At 35.7% G+C, this 14,575-nt stretch overlaps 1 protein-coding gene across 1 annotated transcript; it reads right to left on the bottom strand.

The window, feature by feature from the left end:
* Positions 1 to 3,585: 3,585 nt before the first annotated feature.
* On the bottom strand, positions 3,586 to 7,055 carry LOC145092339 (receptor-like protein 7). Its single transcript, XM_079030267.1, has 2 exons — positions 4,078 to 7,055; positions 3,586 to 3,841 (listed from the first exon to the last, which is right to left on the bottom strand). The coding sequence occupies exon 1, from the start codon at positions 7,043 to 7,045 to the stop codon at positions 4,079 to 4,081; it is 2,967 nt and encodes a 988-aa protein (XP_078886393.1). The 5' UTR covers positions 7,046 to 7,055; the 3' UTR covers positions 3,586 to 3,841; position 4,078.
* Between the last annotated feature and the right edge of the window lie 7,520 nt (positions 7,056 to 14,575).

The following is a 14,575-nucleotide window of genomic DNA, read 5'->3' as shown; positions in this document are numbered from 1 at the left end:
TAGCACATACATTACATATACATTACATACAGTTATGTGAGCTATTAAACGGATCATGACACTACCTGCCATGACCGTTTTTGTATCCAGAATCTCCTTAATTGGTGAGCGTATGAGTTTGCGTATAGATCTATACTGGATTGACTATCCTACACCTTGCTGCTCGCTACAGTGGGACTTGCAAGTCTACGGGTGCCAAATCTCATTTCTTACGGCGTCTTACATCATCGTTTTACTATTGAGTTGGTAGCAGGATACAAGCTGATCACATGTTACTTTAAATTTCATTTGGTTTAAGGTAGTTAGTACAGTAGTAGTCACTTATTATAAAACTACAGTACTTTATTATTTCCCCATTACATTCACTTCGTGAACATTCACACGATGCACGGTAATGTAAATACTATATTTTTGGTTAATGATAGTTAGATTTGGGAAAATACACACTCTTACAATAGACACAGTTAGATACTAGATGCCTTGGTAGAAGGCTACTTTCAGTAGAAGCATAGGGTTTTCTAGGTTATTCAAAACTTTTACATAATCATACTTACAAATACAATCTTACAAATACATTCTTACAAATACATTATTACAAATACAAACACCAAAAATACTTATGATCTCACCAGCTTTAAAGCTGATACTCTCTTTCAAAATAACTTGTATCCTCAGGTCAACAGTAGACAAGTACCGATGCAAGGTTTAGAGAAGATGGAGCTCGTTCAAGACTCATCTTTCATTTTTGATTCATACTTTAGTTTCTATTAAACATGTCAGAACACTTGTATTAAAATTATATTATTAATGCAATGGATGATGTTGTTGCTTGTTTACTACTATTCATTGTTGTGATACTGTACATGACGTCCTCCCCTCCAGAACGTTTCTGCCGTTCTCGGTTTTGGGGTGTGACAAATATGTTTTGTTATATTCATATGTGAATAGAACATATGTAAGTGATTCTTGTTGTATTCACATATGAATAATGTATGTATGGCAACAAGCTATGTTCTATTCATATGTGAATATAACATATATATTCACTAATGAATATTTGAATAAAACATATGTATTCATATTTTTTTATTCACATATGAATATGTTTTGTTATATTCATATGTGAATAGAACATATGTAAGTGACTGTTGTTGTATTCACCTTTGAATAATGTATGTATGGCAACAAGCTATGTTCTATTCATATGTGAATATAACATACATATTCATGACTGAATATTTGAATAAAACATATGTATTCATATTTTTTTATTCACATATGAATATGTTTTGTTATATTCATATGTGAATAGAACATATATAAGTCATTCTTGTTGTATTCACATATGAATAATGTGTGTATGGTAGCAAGTTATGTTCTATTCATATGTGAATATAACATACATATTCATGAATGAATATTTGAATAAAACATATATATATATGCATATTTTTTTATTCACATATGAATATGTTTTGTTATATTCATATGTGAGTAGAACATATATAAGTAATTCTTGTTGTATTCACATATGAATAATGTATGTATGGCAGCAAGCTATGTTCTATTCATATGTGAATATAACATACATATTCACGAGTGAATATTTGAATAAAACGTATGTATTCATATTTTTTATTCTCATATGAATATGTTTTGTTATATTCATATGTGAATAGAACATATATAAGTCATTCTTGTTGTATTCACATTTAAATAATGTATGTATGGCAGCAAGCTATGTTCTATTCATACGTGAATATAACATACATATTCACGAATGAATATTTGAATAAAACATATGTATTCAGATTTTTTTATTCTCATATGAATATGTTTTGTTATATTCATATGTGAATAGAACATATATAAGTCATTCTTGTTGTATTCACATTTGAATAATGTATGTATGGCAGCAAGTTATGTTCTATTCATATGTGAATATAACATACATATTCATGAATGAATATTTCAATAAAACATATGTATTCATATTTTTTATTCACATATGAATATGTTTTGTTATATTCATATGCGAATAGATCATATGTAAGTAATTCTTGTTGTATTCACATATGAATAATATATGTATGGCAGCAAGCTATGTTCTATTCATATGTGAATATAACATACATATTCATGAATGAATATTAGTTTTGCTTGTGTTTAGAAGTAAACAAAACATATTTTATTTACCTTTTTGATTTGTTCTTGGTTTTCGTTTATATTTATTCTTCACTGTTGGTGTTGTTTCTGTAAGGATAAGTAATTAATATTAGGAAAACATAAGCAAAATGTTAAGTAACGTTTGTATTTTGACAGAATATTTTGAATAAAGATGAAAAATGAAGAGATGATGTAAAATCATTTATATATCAAATAATAATGGATGATTCTTACAAAAATTTCAAGTAAATAAAGTAATAACGAAGGGGGGTTACGAGAATGAACGAGTATCATAAAAAATTGAAGTAAACAACCTTTTTTGAAGAATGAACAGTGTAAAAACAATGTTTTTAGTTCTAAATCAACTAATAATTATCGAAGATTACGAGAAATTTCAAGTAATCAAGTGATAATTTTAGAAATGATTCGAAATCGTTAAAAACTCGAGAAAAAACGCTGATGGTTACCTTTCATTGTCAAGAGTGAGGAAATGGTCTCGTTAATGTTTTCATCAGAAGATATTTTTCTTCGTTTATGTTATTTGATGCTTCTGCAAATGGTTTTCTTCTTATCGATTCTTCTGCAAATGGTTTTCGTGTTATGGTGTATCGAAGAGGGAAATTGTGCTTTTCTGTCGAGATTTGACATGTTATCAAATTACTCAAGTGCCCTGACGGTTTAATGTTTTTGGATTATTTACAAATTTGCCACCGCTCATTAATGCATTTGGATTATTTACAAGTTTGTCACTGTGCGTTTTTTAAGCTCATTAAATGATTGGCTGAGAATGGTTCCCCTATTCTCAACCTTTTTGATATTTGTAAGAACTAAGAACTTATGACAATTAAAATTTTCTATAAATATAAATATATATATCTCTATACGAGAATGATTGTATATTTTTAAGCATACATTGAGTAGTATTTATAATAACAAATAATGTTTATGACATTTTTTTAACATTTAAATATGAAGAGTATTAGTGATATAGTATCATTTTTATGAATACATTAATTGATATTATCGTATCTATTTGTGAAACAAATATTATATTAAATTCGTATTATATTGAAGCATAAGAAACATGTTAGATGAGTGGTTATGTAATTTGATTTTAAACCAAGAGGTGGTGGTATCTGTTTATCTCCAATAAATGATTAGCACTCCTCTTCTGAGTTAAAGTAACTCGTTGAGTTGCTTGATTTTTAGTAAAAAGGCAAAACGAAAACAAAAAAAACTAACAAAAAACCGCAAAAAAAAAACCGAACCGCAAAAAACCATAATAAAAAACCGCAAAAACCGAACCGCATAAAAACCGAACGGTGCGGTTTCTAAATTTCAAAAAACCGAAGTTGCGGTTTTCGGTTCGGTTTTGGCCAAAAATCGCACCGTACCGCACCATGCTCATTCACAACCCAAAATATGAGGTTGTGACTACTTACCAATAGCTTACATAAGAGTCTATGATCATGCCATCATAAACGATAAACTTAAACACTGAAAGTGATACTATATGATACATAAAAGATCTTACGATGAAAGTCTACTCAAAGAAATCCAACTAAATGAACACAATCTTAAACGTATTTCAGACATACTGGTAAAACAAATTGAAATTCCTTGAAAGTCTTGTACACCTTCTCGTTACCCTCTGAACTTCAAGCTATGACACCTCCTAAGATACATATGCAAAGTTTATGGTTTTCTATCAACTGAAAATACCGAATCGGCAATATAAAATGAACATATAAAAAATATGGTTATAATATTGATTATACCTTTTTGGATGACATACGAATTTTTTTTTTTGGATGACATATGTAAATCATTTTCAAATCGGTTGAGACCACATAAACATAACAAATTTTTATCTTGAAAAATTGTTACGAATTATATAACGAATCATTGTACCTTAGTTTCTCCTTGTGTTGCGAAGTGGCCTTACCCATCTGTCCTTCCTCTTTGTGAACCGATCACTATACCTTGTGTACAAATTGCTCCCAATAACAATACCAACTGCTAGTCCACTTCCAACTCCACATAATATGATGATCCAGTCAATTCTTTCACTTGGGAGCAGAGATTCAGACACACTGCTTGTTGGTGGAAGTGTTGACGCCGATGAATATTGACCTTCCTTGGATAAAGGTTTCCCATACAATCGGGGATTCCCTATGTAAGAGCTGTTATCGAATGTATCAAATTGTTTTCCTTGTGGTATGCGCCCCTCAAGATGGTTGAATGACACATTGAAGATGGAAAGGTAGCCAAGTTGCACCAATTGTTGAGGAATTTTCCCGGATAGCTTGTTTCGAGAGAGATCCAAAGCTTCAAGATTCTCTAGGTTCCCCAAAGTTGGCAAGACATATCCAGTAAAATTGTTGTTGGAAAGATTGAGTGCTTGAAGCCCTCGAAGATCCTGTAGTGATTGCGGGATTTCTCCTTCAAAGTGGTTACAAGAGAGATCAATGGACATATCTATGGTTAAAATCTGATCGTACTCTGTTTTGACACCTTTGTGTATTAATGTCACCGAGTATGTCAATTTGTTTATGACGTTTTTGGAGGATATATTTGATTTCATAACAGATGATATACCAAGATTGGCGGACCTCATGGCATGCCATGTTTGGAAGTAGTTTTGGTCCATGTGACCACTGAAACTGTTGTTAGAGAGGTCTATGATCCGCAACTTAGGAAACTGTGAGGAAACAGTCGTGGAACCGTCAATTGGACCATAAAAATTGTTGGACCGCAAAACTAGAACTTGTAGCTCCGCAAGACTTCCCAACCAAGAAGGAAAGGCGTCATGAAAAGAGTTATCTCCAAGAGAGAGAACCTCTAAATTGGTACAGTTTGTCAATGATCTTGGGAGTTGACCTGTAAACCTATTTTCGCTCAAGTCAAGTTTTGTCAACAGACTTCCATGCATAAAAGTATTCATCATTTTTCCGTGGAAGTTATTTCGTCTTAGATTTAAAGATACTAACGAATTGCTTAAGATGCCCAAACATGAAGGAATAAGTGTTCCACTCATGTTGTTAAAAGACAAATCGAACTCTTGAAGAGATTTCAATTCACATATCGATGCTGGTATTTCTCCTGTCAGATTATTATGTGAGACTTGATAAAAAACTGTGGTTTGTGCTGGAATTGGTAGTTGTCCTCGTACCTGATTATTACTGATAAAAAATGCTTCTAAATTTGTCCATGGGAGAAAATGAGGGTGCTGGTCAAAGCCAGTGATGGAGTTGAATGAAAGGTCAATCAACACTAATGTGTCCCGGCTGTTGTTCCAGATCCACACTGGTACCAGGCCATCAATTTTGTTGTTGTTAAGAAGTAGGAAACTCAATTTATTTTGGAAGCGCAAAAAGGCAGGAAATTCCTTCAAGTTGCATGATGACAGTCCTAACGATTCCAATTCTGGCAAAGTGGCATTGGTGTAGTTGTTGGTGGCTACTACTGATATCATGTTATGACCTAACTCAAGTGTTTGGAGTTTGTTGAGTCCTAGGAACATGTCGAGTTCAACCCTACCACTGAAATTGTTTTTACTAAGCCCAAGACACTCAAGATTTTTGAAGTTGGAAAATGTGTCTGGAATTGGTCCGTGCAATTGATTTATTTGAAGATCTAATACTTTTAGTTGGGTATGGTTGTACAACCAGGATGGTAAACGGCCAATAAGAGAATTTCCCGCCATACCTAATGCACTAAGGTTGGTTAGGTTGGCAAGAAAGAGTGGGATTTCAGTACTGTTTGTGTTCATATCATTTAGATAGAGTTCACTAAGTTTAGTCAGCTTTCCAAGCCAATTGGGAAAACGTCCTTTCTCAAATTTGTTACCACTAAGTACCAAAACATCGAGTTTCCAAAGGCTTACCAATGAAGGAACTGAACCAATGAACTTGTTGCCACCAAGACCCAACATAGTGAGTTGTGTCAAGTTAGAGAGTGAACGTGGAATGCCCCCTGAGAAAGAGCATTTACTAAGGGACAAGACTTTCAGATGGTTAAGGTGGCTTATGGAGTCAGGTACAATCCCAAAGAAACCTGTGACACGTAGTTTCACCTCTTCTAGTAAGCTGCTGTTACAAAATTCAGGAAAGGAACCAGTGAGGTTGGGATTGAATGTCAAATCAAGAAATTTTAATTTAGGTAGCTCAAGTATGGCTGCAGGGAAGTTATTCTTAAGAGAACACCCTCTAAGATTGATTGACCTCAAAGAAGAAAAGTTGGCCAAGAAATGAGGTACAGAAGAACTAATGTCAACCCCTGAGAGATGAAGTTCTATGAGTCCTGTTAAGTTTTGCACCAGGTCCTTGAGGCTAGGACTGTGAAGCTTTAGTGAATTCCCTGACAGATCTAAAGAAGACAACTGAATCAACTGTGAGATTCCATTCGGGATCTGGCCACTAAACCCAGAATCAGAGAGATCAAGGCTTCTTAATTGCTTTAGACGAGCAATTTCAGATGGGATTTGAGAATCACCAAAGTTGTTCATGGAAAGGTTGAGTCTCTGAAGATGAACAAGGCTGAAGAGGGTGCTGCTGGAGTTGATATGCCCACAAAGCGACCTCTCGCTCAAGTCAAGACCCATCACATGATGACCAAAGTACTGATCATGGTCATGGCTGCACGCCACCCCCTCCCATGAACAACAATCAAAACTAGTGTTCCATGAATGGAACACTTGAGAGCCATAAGCAGCACAAACAGCATCATCTTGATGAATTATTGTTTGTTTAAACTGAAACAAGGCTGAGCATTCTTCATCATGGCTTACTGATGATCCAGTCACATTCTTCACTGTCACCAACACATATACAAAGGAGATGGTTTGCAAGAACTTGAAATGATTCATGTATGTAGCCATGAAAAAGGGGTTTTATTTTCAAATAGTTTATTGTCGACATACAATCCTCATTATATATAAGCCAATAGCTAGGCCATTAGCAAGTTTAACAGTGACGGTTAATGGAAAGTCGTTTGAAGTGCATTTAGATTCTTGTAATATCTTAAACATTTTAATATAAAAAAAATGGATTATTATTTGAATAATATAATTTGATGAACATATTTAATATATTAATCATTAAAAACTTTCAAATAAAGGACATAAAAGATTGACGGGTCATTATGATTCATTTCGAGTATAGTACTGGAAATTGACTTATTTTAATTTGTTACTCAGCTGGTGTAACATATCGATATTTAAGTTTTTTCATAAACATTTATTAATAAAAATACTATCATCCAAGATCTAAGAGATATGTAATGTTTTTAGAAAAGATTTAATTTAACTTTATTTATTCATTAACATTTGATATGATTATATGTGTAGTCTATGCATCTTCATTATATTGAGCAAATTTCTTCCCAAAATAAAATTTTTAGTTCTCTTAAGACATTGTAAGAAGTTCAATGAATTATTTAGAGATTTGGAATTGGCTATAGTTCGTGAAACCTGGGATAGTTGAGTTTCCACCATGGTATTGCTCAATGTACGAGTTGCCTGAAAGTCTGTCAAACTTGGGTCGCTCTTTGGTCTTCACCATTTAACTTTGTTGTTATTTTGTTTTTATTTTTCACATATTAATTTCATTATCACCTTTATCTTTTATACTTGTAATTTCTGCAATTTAAATATTTAGGTAATATTTGACTAATTGTCAATTAGTAATTGACTAAGTGATGTTTAGTCGTAAATTAGTAAATAGTTATTTTACAAACCATTGCTTTTTTTATTCCACCCGAGGGATGAAAAGTGTTGCAAAACTTTATTTTAGGGACTAAAAACATAAAAGTTCTTTTCGGGCCAAATCCACAACTTTTAAAAAAGCAGAGTACTGGAAACTGTAAAACAACCTAAAATACATCAATTCAAATATGAATGGAAACTGTAAAACAACCTAAAATACATCAATTCAAATATGAACGACAAGAATAGACAATTACGAACATGGAGGTAAACATCAAGCCAACTTTTTTGATAGTGCATCTGTTATCTTCTTAGATACTTTTTAAAATCAGAAATCCACGTATTAATTAGTTCATCTGTTTTTTTATTTGATATATTTTAAAATCACAAATCAAGGTTTTTAATAGTTCATGTGAATTTTCTTTTTAAATGCAATTCAACTCATAAGTCATTGTATTGGTCAACTATAATTGGTGATAATTTTAATTAGTTGACATGAAAATAAGTCAATTTGAGTTGTATATTATTGATAATGGATGAAACATGTATAATAATTGAACTCATACCCTTATCTACCGGATAAACGGATTTTCAACCCTTTTATCTAACTCATTTATAATATTAAGATTATGCTATAATTATGTATTAGAACACATATAACGTGAATCACTATTCACTTTATAGCTTAATAAATAAGGTTTCCAAAACAAAACAAATGTCTACTATTGCAAATATGCATGATGAGAAAGGACACAAGAATAGAGTAGATTTCAATAACACATGATTTCAGTAAGACACAATTTCAATAAGTCCTCCAATTTTAAGTCACGGTTTTAGCACAATAACACATTATTTTAGTAACCAGTAAGGCGGCAACAGACGATTTTAATAGGTCACAATTTTAATAAGTCTATTTCAATAACACACAATTGCTAGTGTATCTCATATTGGTGCGACACGGTAATATAAGTTACTATATATGTTGGAGTCCCCTTCTCTCCACAAGGGCTCTTTTGGAGAGTTAATATAAGGGTTAGAAATGTAATTTACCTTAATTATGAATGTTACCTTCATGGTAATTGGTCAATTGGTTTAGAAGTGAGTTTGTAAGGATCTTCATTATAGGGGTCTTTATTTACTTGCTGTACAAATCTACCTTGTAGGGGTATTTATTTACTTGTTGTAGAAATCAAGCTTCTAAATCATAGTAACATCTCCTAAAAGGGTGATTATGTCTTTTTTGCTGAATTGTAAGTGAGTATGAACTATTGGACCGACATTCATTTATTTGTTGTACAAATCGAGCTTCTAAACCACAATAACATCTGGATCAATCAATTGATTGACAATGCAACAAAATTGTAAATGTAATAATATAATTGTGAAAGAAAAAATTCTATGGCAAAATCAAAAATTTGTGGTAATATAGTGACTTTCTTGCAATTTGAAACTCGATGTCAAAATCTAAATTTTGATAAATTTAGTGACTTTATTGCAATTGGGGAAAGATGGTTATCGGGAGAACAGAAAGAACTGGTCATTTGGTTGATATCACAACAAAATTGTAAATATAATGACATCATTGAGAAGAAAAACCCAGTGTCAAAATCGAAATTTTGTGGTAATATTGGTGTTGTTTGTTTTCTCGAAGCGAAAGTGACTGAAGTATGCGGACCACATTTGCAACCCTCGGCAGTAGAAGAGGTTTAACAGACGGTTGTATCCCGTAGTAAGAAGTCTGTTTGTTTTTAACCTTTGCACACTGCTGCAATAAAGTGAAATTAACTATATAATAGTTAAAAAGAAATTTAAATAAAAAATTATTTAGTTTAATCATATGAAAAGAAAATATAAAGATCGTTATGGTGATATGATTTTAAAGATGTTTATATAAAAGAATCAAACATAATATTTGCTAACTAACAGTAAATAAAATTATTAATTTAGCTAAAACATGTTCATTTTTGTTAAAGTTTCGAAGAAAATGATTATTTTTTCGGTTAACTTCAATAAATTTGATAATTTTAATGATTAACTTTACAATTTATTAATATTTAGTTATAGACAATATAACATAAAAAATATTTATATGAAATTACCAAACAGTTTTGAAATTATGTAAAGTATACTCCAATCATTTATAATATTCTTCAAATATTATTAAAATAATAAATATGTTGTTGAAAAAAAATTAAAACAATTCTAAGTTGAATAATATAACTTAAAGTAAGTGAGAAGTGATTTGAAGAGGATGGTCTAGTGTTGCGTCACGCAGCACACGCACAACGGTTTTTAGGTTAGAAGTCTTCCAAAAAAACAAACAGCTGCGAAAGGCCAAGTGATGCGCATGTGCTGCACGACGCAGCAAGAAATGGTCAAAAGTGGTTTTTTCTGAAAAAACAAACAACACCATAGTGTCTTTCTTGCAATTTGTCCTTATACAAAAGATGTTCAAGTTTTAAAACCTTGAACTCCCAAAAAAGTTCAATGTTTTGTTTTTTATTTAAGCTAATGTGATGTGCCTTTTGAATTACATGAAGCAGTTTGGTATGGGTCATTCGAAGGGTGCGAATTACCTTTTGAAAAACATAGAATATTGAACATTTTAGAAAGCAACTTTTAAGAGAAATGTGAAAACAGATGATCGTTCTAATGAATTAACATATGATAGGGGTGTTTGGGATTGCTTTTCAAAACAACTTATTGGCTTATTGGATTTTTGAAAAGCTAGTAAATCAAAAAAGGAGTAATGCAACTCAAAAACACTTTTGAGAATATTTTTTCTATTAGCTTCAAAAAACACTTTTTAAAAAGCACGTAAAACTTTGCCTTTTAAACTGTTTTTGGTTTTTTAACCAAAATAACTTCAAAAAACACTTTTTAAGCAAAAGACTTTTTAACTTATTAACTTAATGGCTTTTTCACCATAAAAGCTAATCAAAATACTGTAACACCGTAAGTTTCAAAAGAATTTTTCATTTAAAATAATCGTTTAATTCTTAAAAACACTTTTCTTAAAATCTCATTCTTAATCGAATTACAAAACATAACTCCATTTTCACTTGCATAATAAACCATGATCTTCAAAACATGACTCTTTCTCTGGTGCGTACAATCGAGCCGGTGCCGTCCTGTGATCCTGAGAGAAACCTGAAACACATAACACAAAACACTATAAACACGAAGCTTAGTTCCCCAAAATACCACACATAACACATATTAGCCGCTCGAGGCTATAACTTTGTGGGTCCGTGGACCCTACTCTATGAACCTTCCAGTTCTAACTCTGTGAACCCTCCGGTTCTAACTCTGGGAACCTTCCGGTTCTAACTCTGTAAACATGCACAGCATAAATCACATAGAAATAATGCAGTACATAACATACATATCATACAAATACTCTGTCACATAACTCTGATTACCTACTCAAGGTAAAGTATAGTGAGAAGACTCACCTGGCAAGCAGTAAGCAGATATCCTCATGCTTGCATCTCGAACTCACCACCATCTATCACATAAGGCAAATTCTCTCATGAACATAACTCTCGAGACTAGACTTAAACCTCTCTTGGCACTCTCTTAAGGGTAAAAGACCATTTTACCCCCCTTCTTGGCCCAAGGACCACATTGCTGACCAAACCCTAAAAGTCAACAGAAGTCAACGGTCAAACTTTGACCCAACTCGCCGAGTGCACTCCGGTGACTCGGCGAGTACACACATGTCCACCAACTCTTTGTCCTGCTTGGTACGTCGAGTCCCTCCCTATGCTCGACGAGTCATACCAGACAGGAATCGCGGGGCCACCCCGACTCAACTCGCCGAGTCTCAAGAATAACTCGGCGAGTTCATGCCATGCACAAACTCTACTAACCTCCTGAGGTAAGATCTGTTACCCCAAACCATAGATTTGGCCTCCCCAAGCATGAATGTCACGTAAAGTTCGAAACTTGATGCTTGTATAACCACAACAAGGCATCAAAAGGAGATTTAGTCCTAAAAATGGCAACCTAAGGCCAATAACCCCAAATTGGTCCATAAAGCTCCAAGGGTCAAGGTCTCTGGACCTCTTTGAGTCCAGATCCAAGGCACAAACTCGAAGAGGGATCATTTGCACCACATAATCACTCTCCAAAGGGGTTACAAAACCCTAAATCTAATGATCAACACCAAAACTGAAGGAGGTTCGAACCATTACCTTAAAATGATGTCTCTAAAGTCTGGAACTGCTTGAATCGCACCTCCTCTTTGCTCTTGTCACCTTCTTCTTGGTAAACCAAGGGTTCAAGGATCAAAAAGTGACTTCTTCTCCCTCACAACGATTTGGCTCACTTAGGGTTCTCTCCAGGGACTGGTAGCCGCAATGGGAGGCTATAAGTGCCCTTAAATAGGCTCCAAACCCGGGGGATTAGGGTTTCATTAAACAGCATGGACTCGCCGAGTCAGGACGTGAACCCGGATGAACATCCGCGACCCTACTCGGCAAGTCTTGGCTCCAACTCGCCGAGTTCCTCCTTAAACACCAAAATAATTAAATAAAATAATATAACTGGGAAATCAGGATGTTACAATTCTCCCCCACTAGAATTAGACTTCGCCCTCGAAGTCTCACTCTGGAAACAACTCTGCATGCTGCTCACGCATCTCGTGCTCCGGCTCCTAATTATGCTCTGACCCCTTCTGGTGTTGCCACTGGACCTGCACCAGAGGCACCTCTTTGTTCCCCAGAACCTTGATATTTCGATCCCGAATAGCCACCGGTCTCTCAATGTAGTTCAGGCCCACATCCACCTGAATATCCTCTAACGGCACTACTGCCGACTCATCGGGTATACACTTTCGCAGCATTGACACATGGAAAGTGTCAAGGATCTGACCTAGCTCTACAGGTAGCTCCAACCGGTAGGCTACCCTGCCTACCCTCACGATCACCCAAAAAGGACCGATATATCGGGGCCCCAACTTGCCCCTCTTCCTGAATCGGATCACTCCTTTCCAAGGAGAGATCTTCATGAGCACGAAGTCACCGACCAAAAATTCGAGCTCGGACCGGCGCCTGTCCGCATAACTCTTCTGACGACTCTAAGCGGTCAACAACCTCTGCCCGACCTGTTGTATCTGCTCTGACGTCTGAAGCACGATCTCTATACTTCCCATCACACGTTGCCCTACCTCTCCCCAGCAAATGGGGTCCGATACCTCCTTCCCTACAACAGCTCAAAGGGAGGCATACTGATGCACTAATGATGGCTGTTTGTTGTAGGAAAACTCTACCAAGGGCAAATACGACCACAATTTCCCCCCGAAATCTAATACACATGCCAGAAGCATATCCTCGAGCGTTTGAATTGTTCGCTCGCTCCGCAGTGTCCACAGACATCACCATGGTAAACTCTAGCTCATTTCTCATATTCATCTTCGATACCGAGCACCAGGTCAGCTTTTGGCCCCACAGCTGAACCCACAAAGGTCACACATAACATGATCCAAAATATCTCACTAACTTCCTCCCCGTGACCACTATCACGGCCCAGTGACACGCAAGTGACAAAATTCCTTTTTCCTCATAAAAGATACAATCCAATCGAAGATCGACTCAGCTCTAACCTCTGGCGTCTGCTGCGCATATCCTCCCGCGCGCCTCGCTAACCCTCCCGACAGAGACGGAGACCCCAGTCTCGCCCCGGTTTAACCACTAGGCTCCATAGACTCAACACTAGGGCTACTCAAGCCTAAAACTCTTCTGTATCATGCACTTATCAGATAACACTCCATCATCACACTCTCTTTCCGTCTAGTGGGTACTATGGCTTCCCGCAACATTACGACAGCCTCTGACTAGTGAGTACTACGGCTCCCTGTAGTATCACAACGCCAACTAACTAGTGAGTACTACGGTTCCCCGTAGTACCACGACTCCCTCCCTCTGACTTGTGAGTACTACGTCTCCCCGTAGCATCACAACACCCTCTGACTGGTGAATACTACGGCTCCCCGTAGTATCATGACTCTCTCTCTCTCTCTCTGACTTGTGAGTACTACGGCTCCCCGTAGCATCACAACACCCTCTGACTGGTGAATACTACATCTCCCCGTAGCTTCACCCTATACTCTCATTCTCATTACAACGCCACATTATGTTCACTAACTCATGCACCGAAGACTATCATAGATAGTTACACACACACTTGCCCCGATATGCATTACAGACTCTGGCGGCAACCGCCATAACACAGAACCTACCTCCGGAGATTCACTTCCTTAAATAATCCCTCTTGGTGACAATACATGAAGGGCTCCCACTGGAACCGTAGATACCTGATACATCACTAGTCGTCTTAAAACCAAGACTCTAAATAACTCCGAAATTGGGACGCTATACGCGGAAACCACGGAACACCATAACAGAGCATCGCAATGTCCTGCCTATACCACTGATTCCCTTACTCCCAATACCATACACATACAACATACATTTCCTCTGAATCCCATAATAATTTCCTATTTCACTCAATGCACAACTTCAGTGCATCCAAACACTCAATTGGAATACAAGGAAGGCGCTAACTCTTCAGAACACACTGATGATCCTCCGAAACCCTTTCCACTACTGCTCAAAATCCAAGCAAGAATACACATCCCATCCCGGGAGTTGGCTACTCGACAATCTTCTACCCATATTTCAACCCAGAAGTTCTCAACTGCCC

This window comes from Lactuca serriola, chromosome 1 (assembly GCF_051521515.1).
Source record: "Lactuca serriola cultivar US96UC23 chromosome 1, Lser_US96UC23_V15, whole genome shotgun sequence".
Taxonomy (NCBI): Eukaryota; Viridiplantae; Streptophyta; class Magnoliopsida; order Asterales; family Asteraceae; genus Lactuca; species Lactuca serriola.
The sequence above is the reverse complement of the archived record's forward strand: the minus strand, read 5'-3'. Positions and strand labels throughout refer to the sequence as shown.

Excerpts from the sequence above, each read along its gene's own strand:
- LOC145092339 (XM_079030267.1), bottom strand. The coding sequence starts at position 7,045 with ATGGCTACATACATGAATCATTTCAAGTTCTTGCAAACCATCTCCTTT.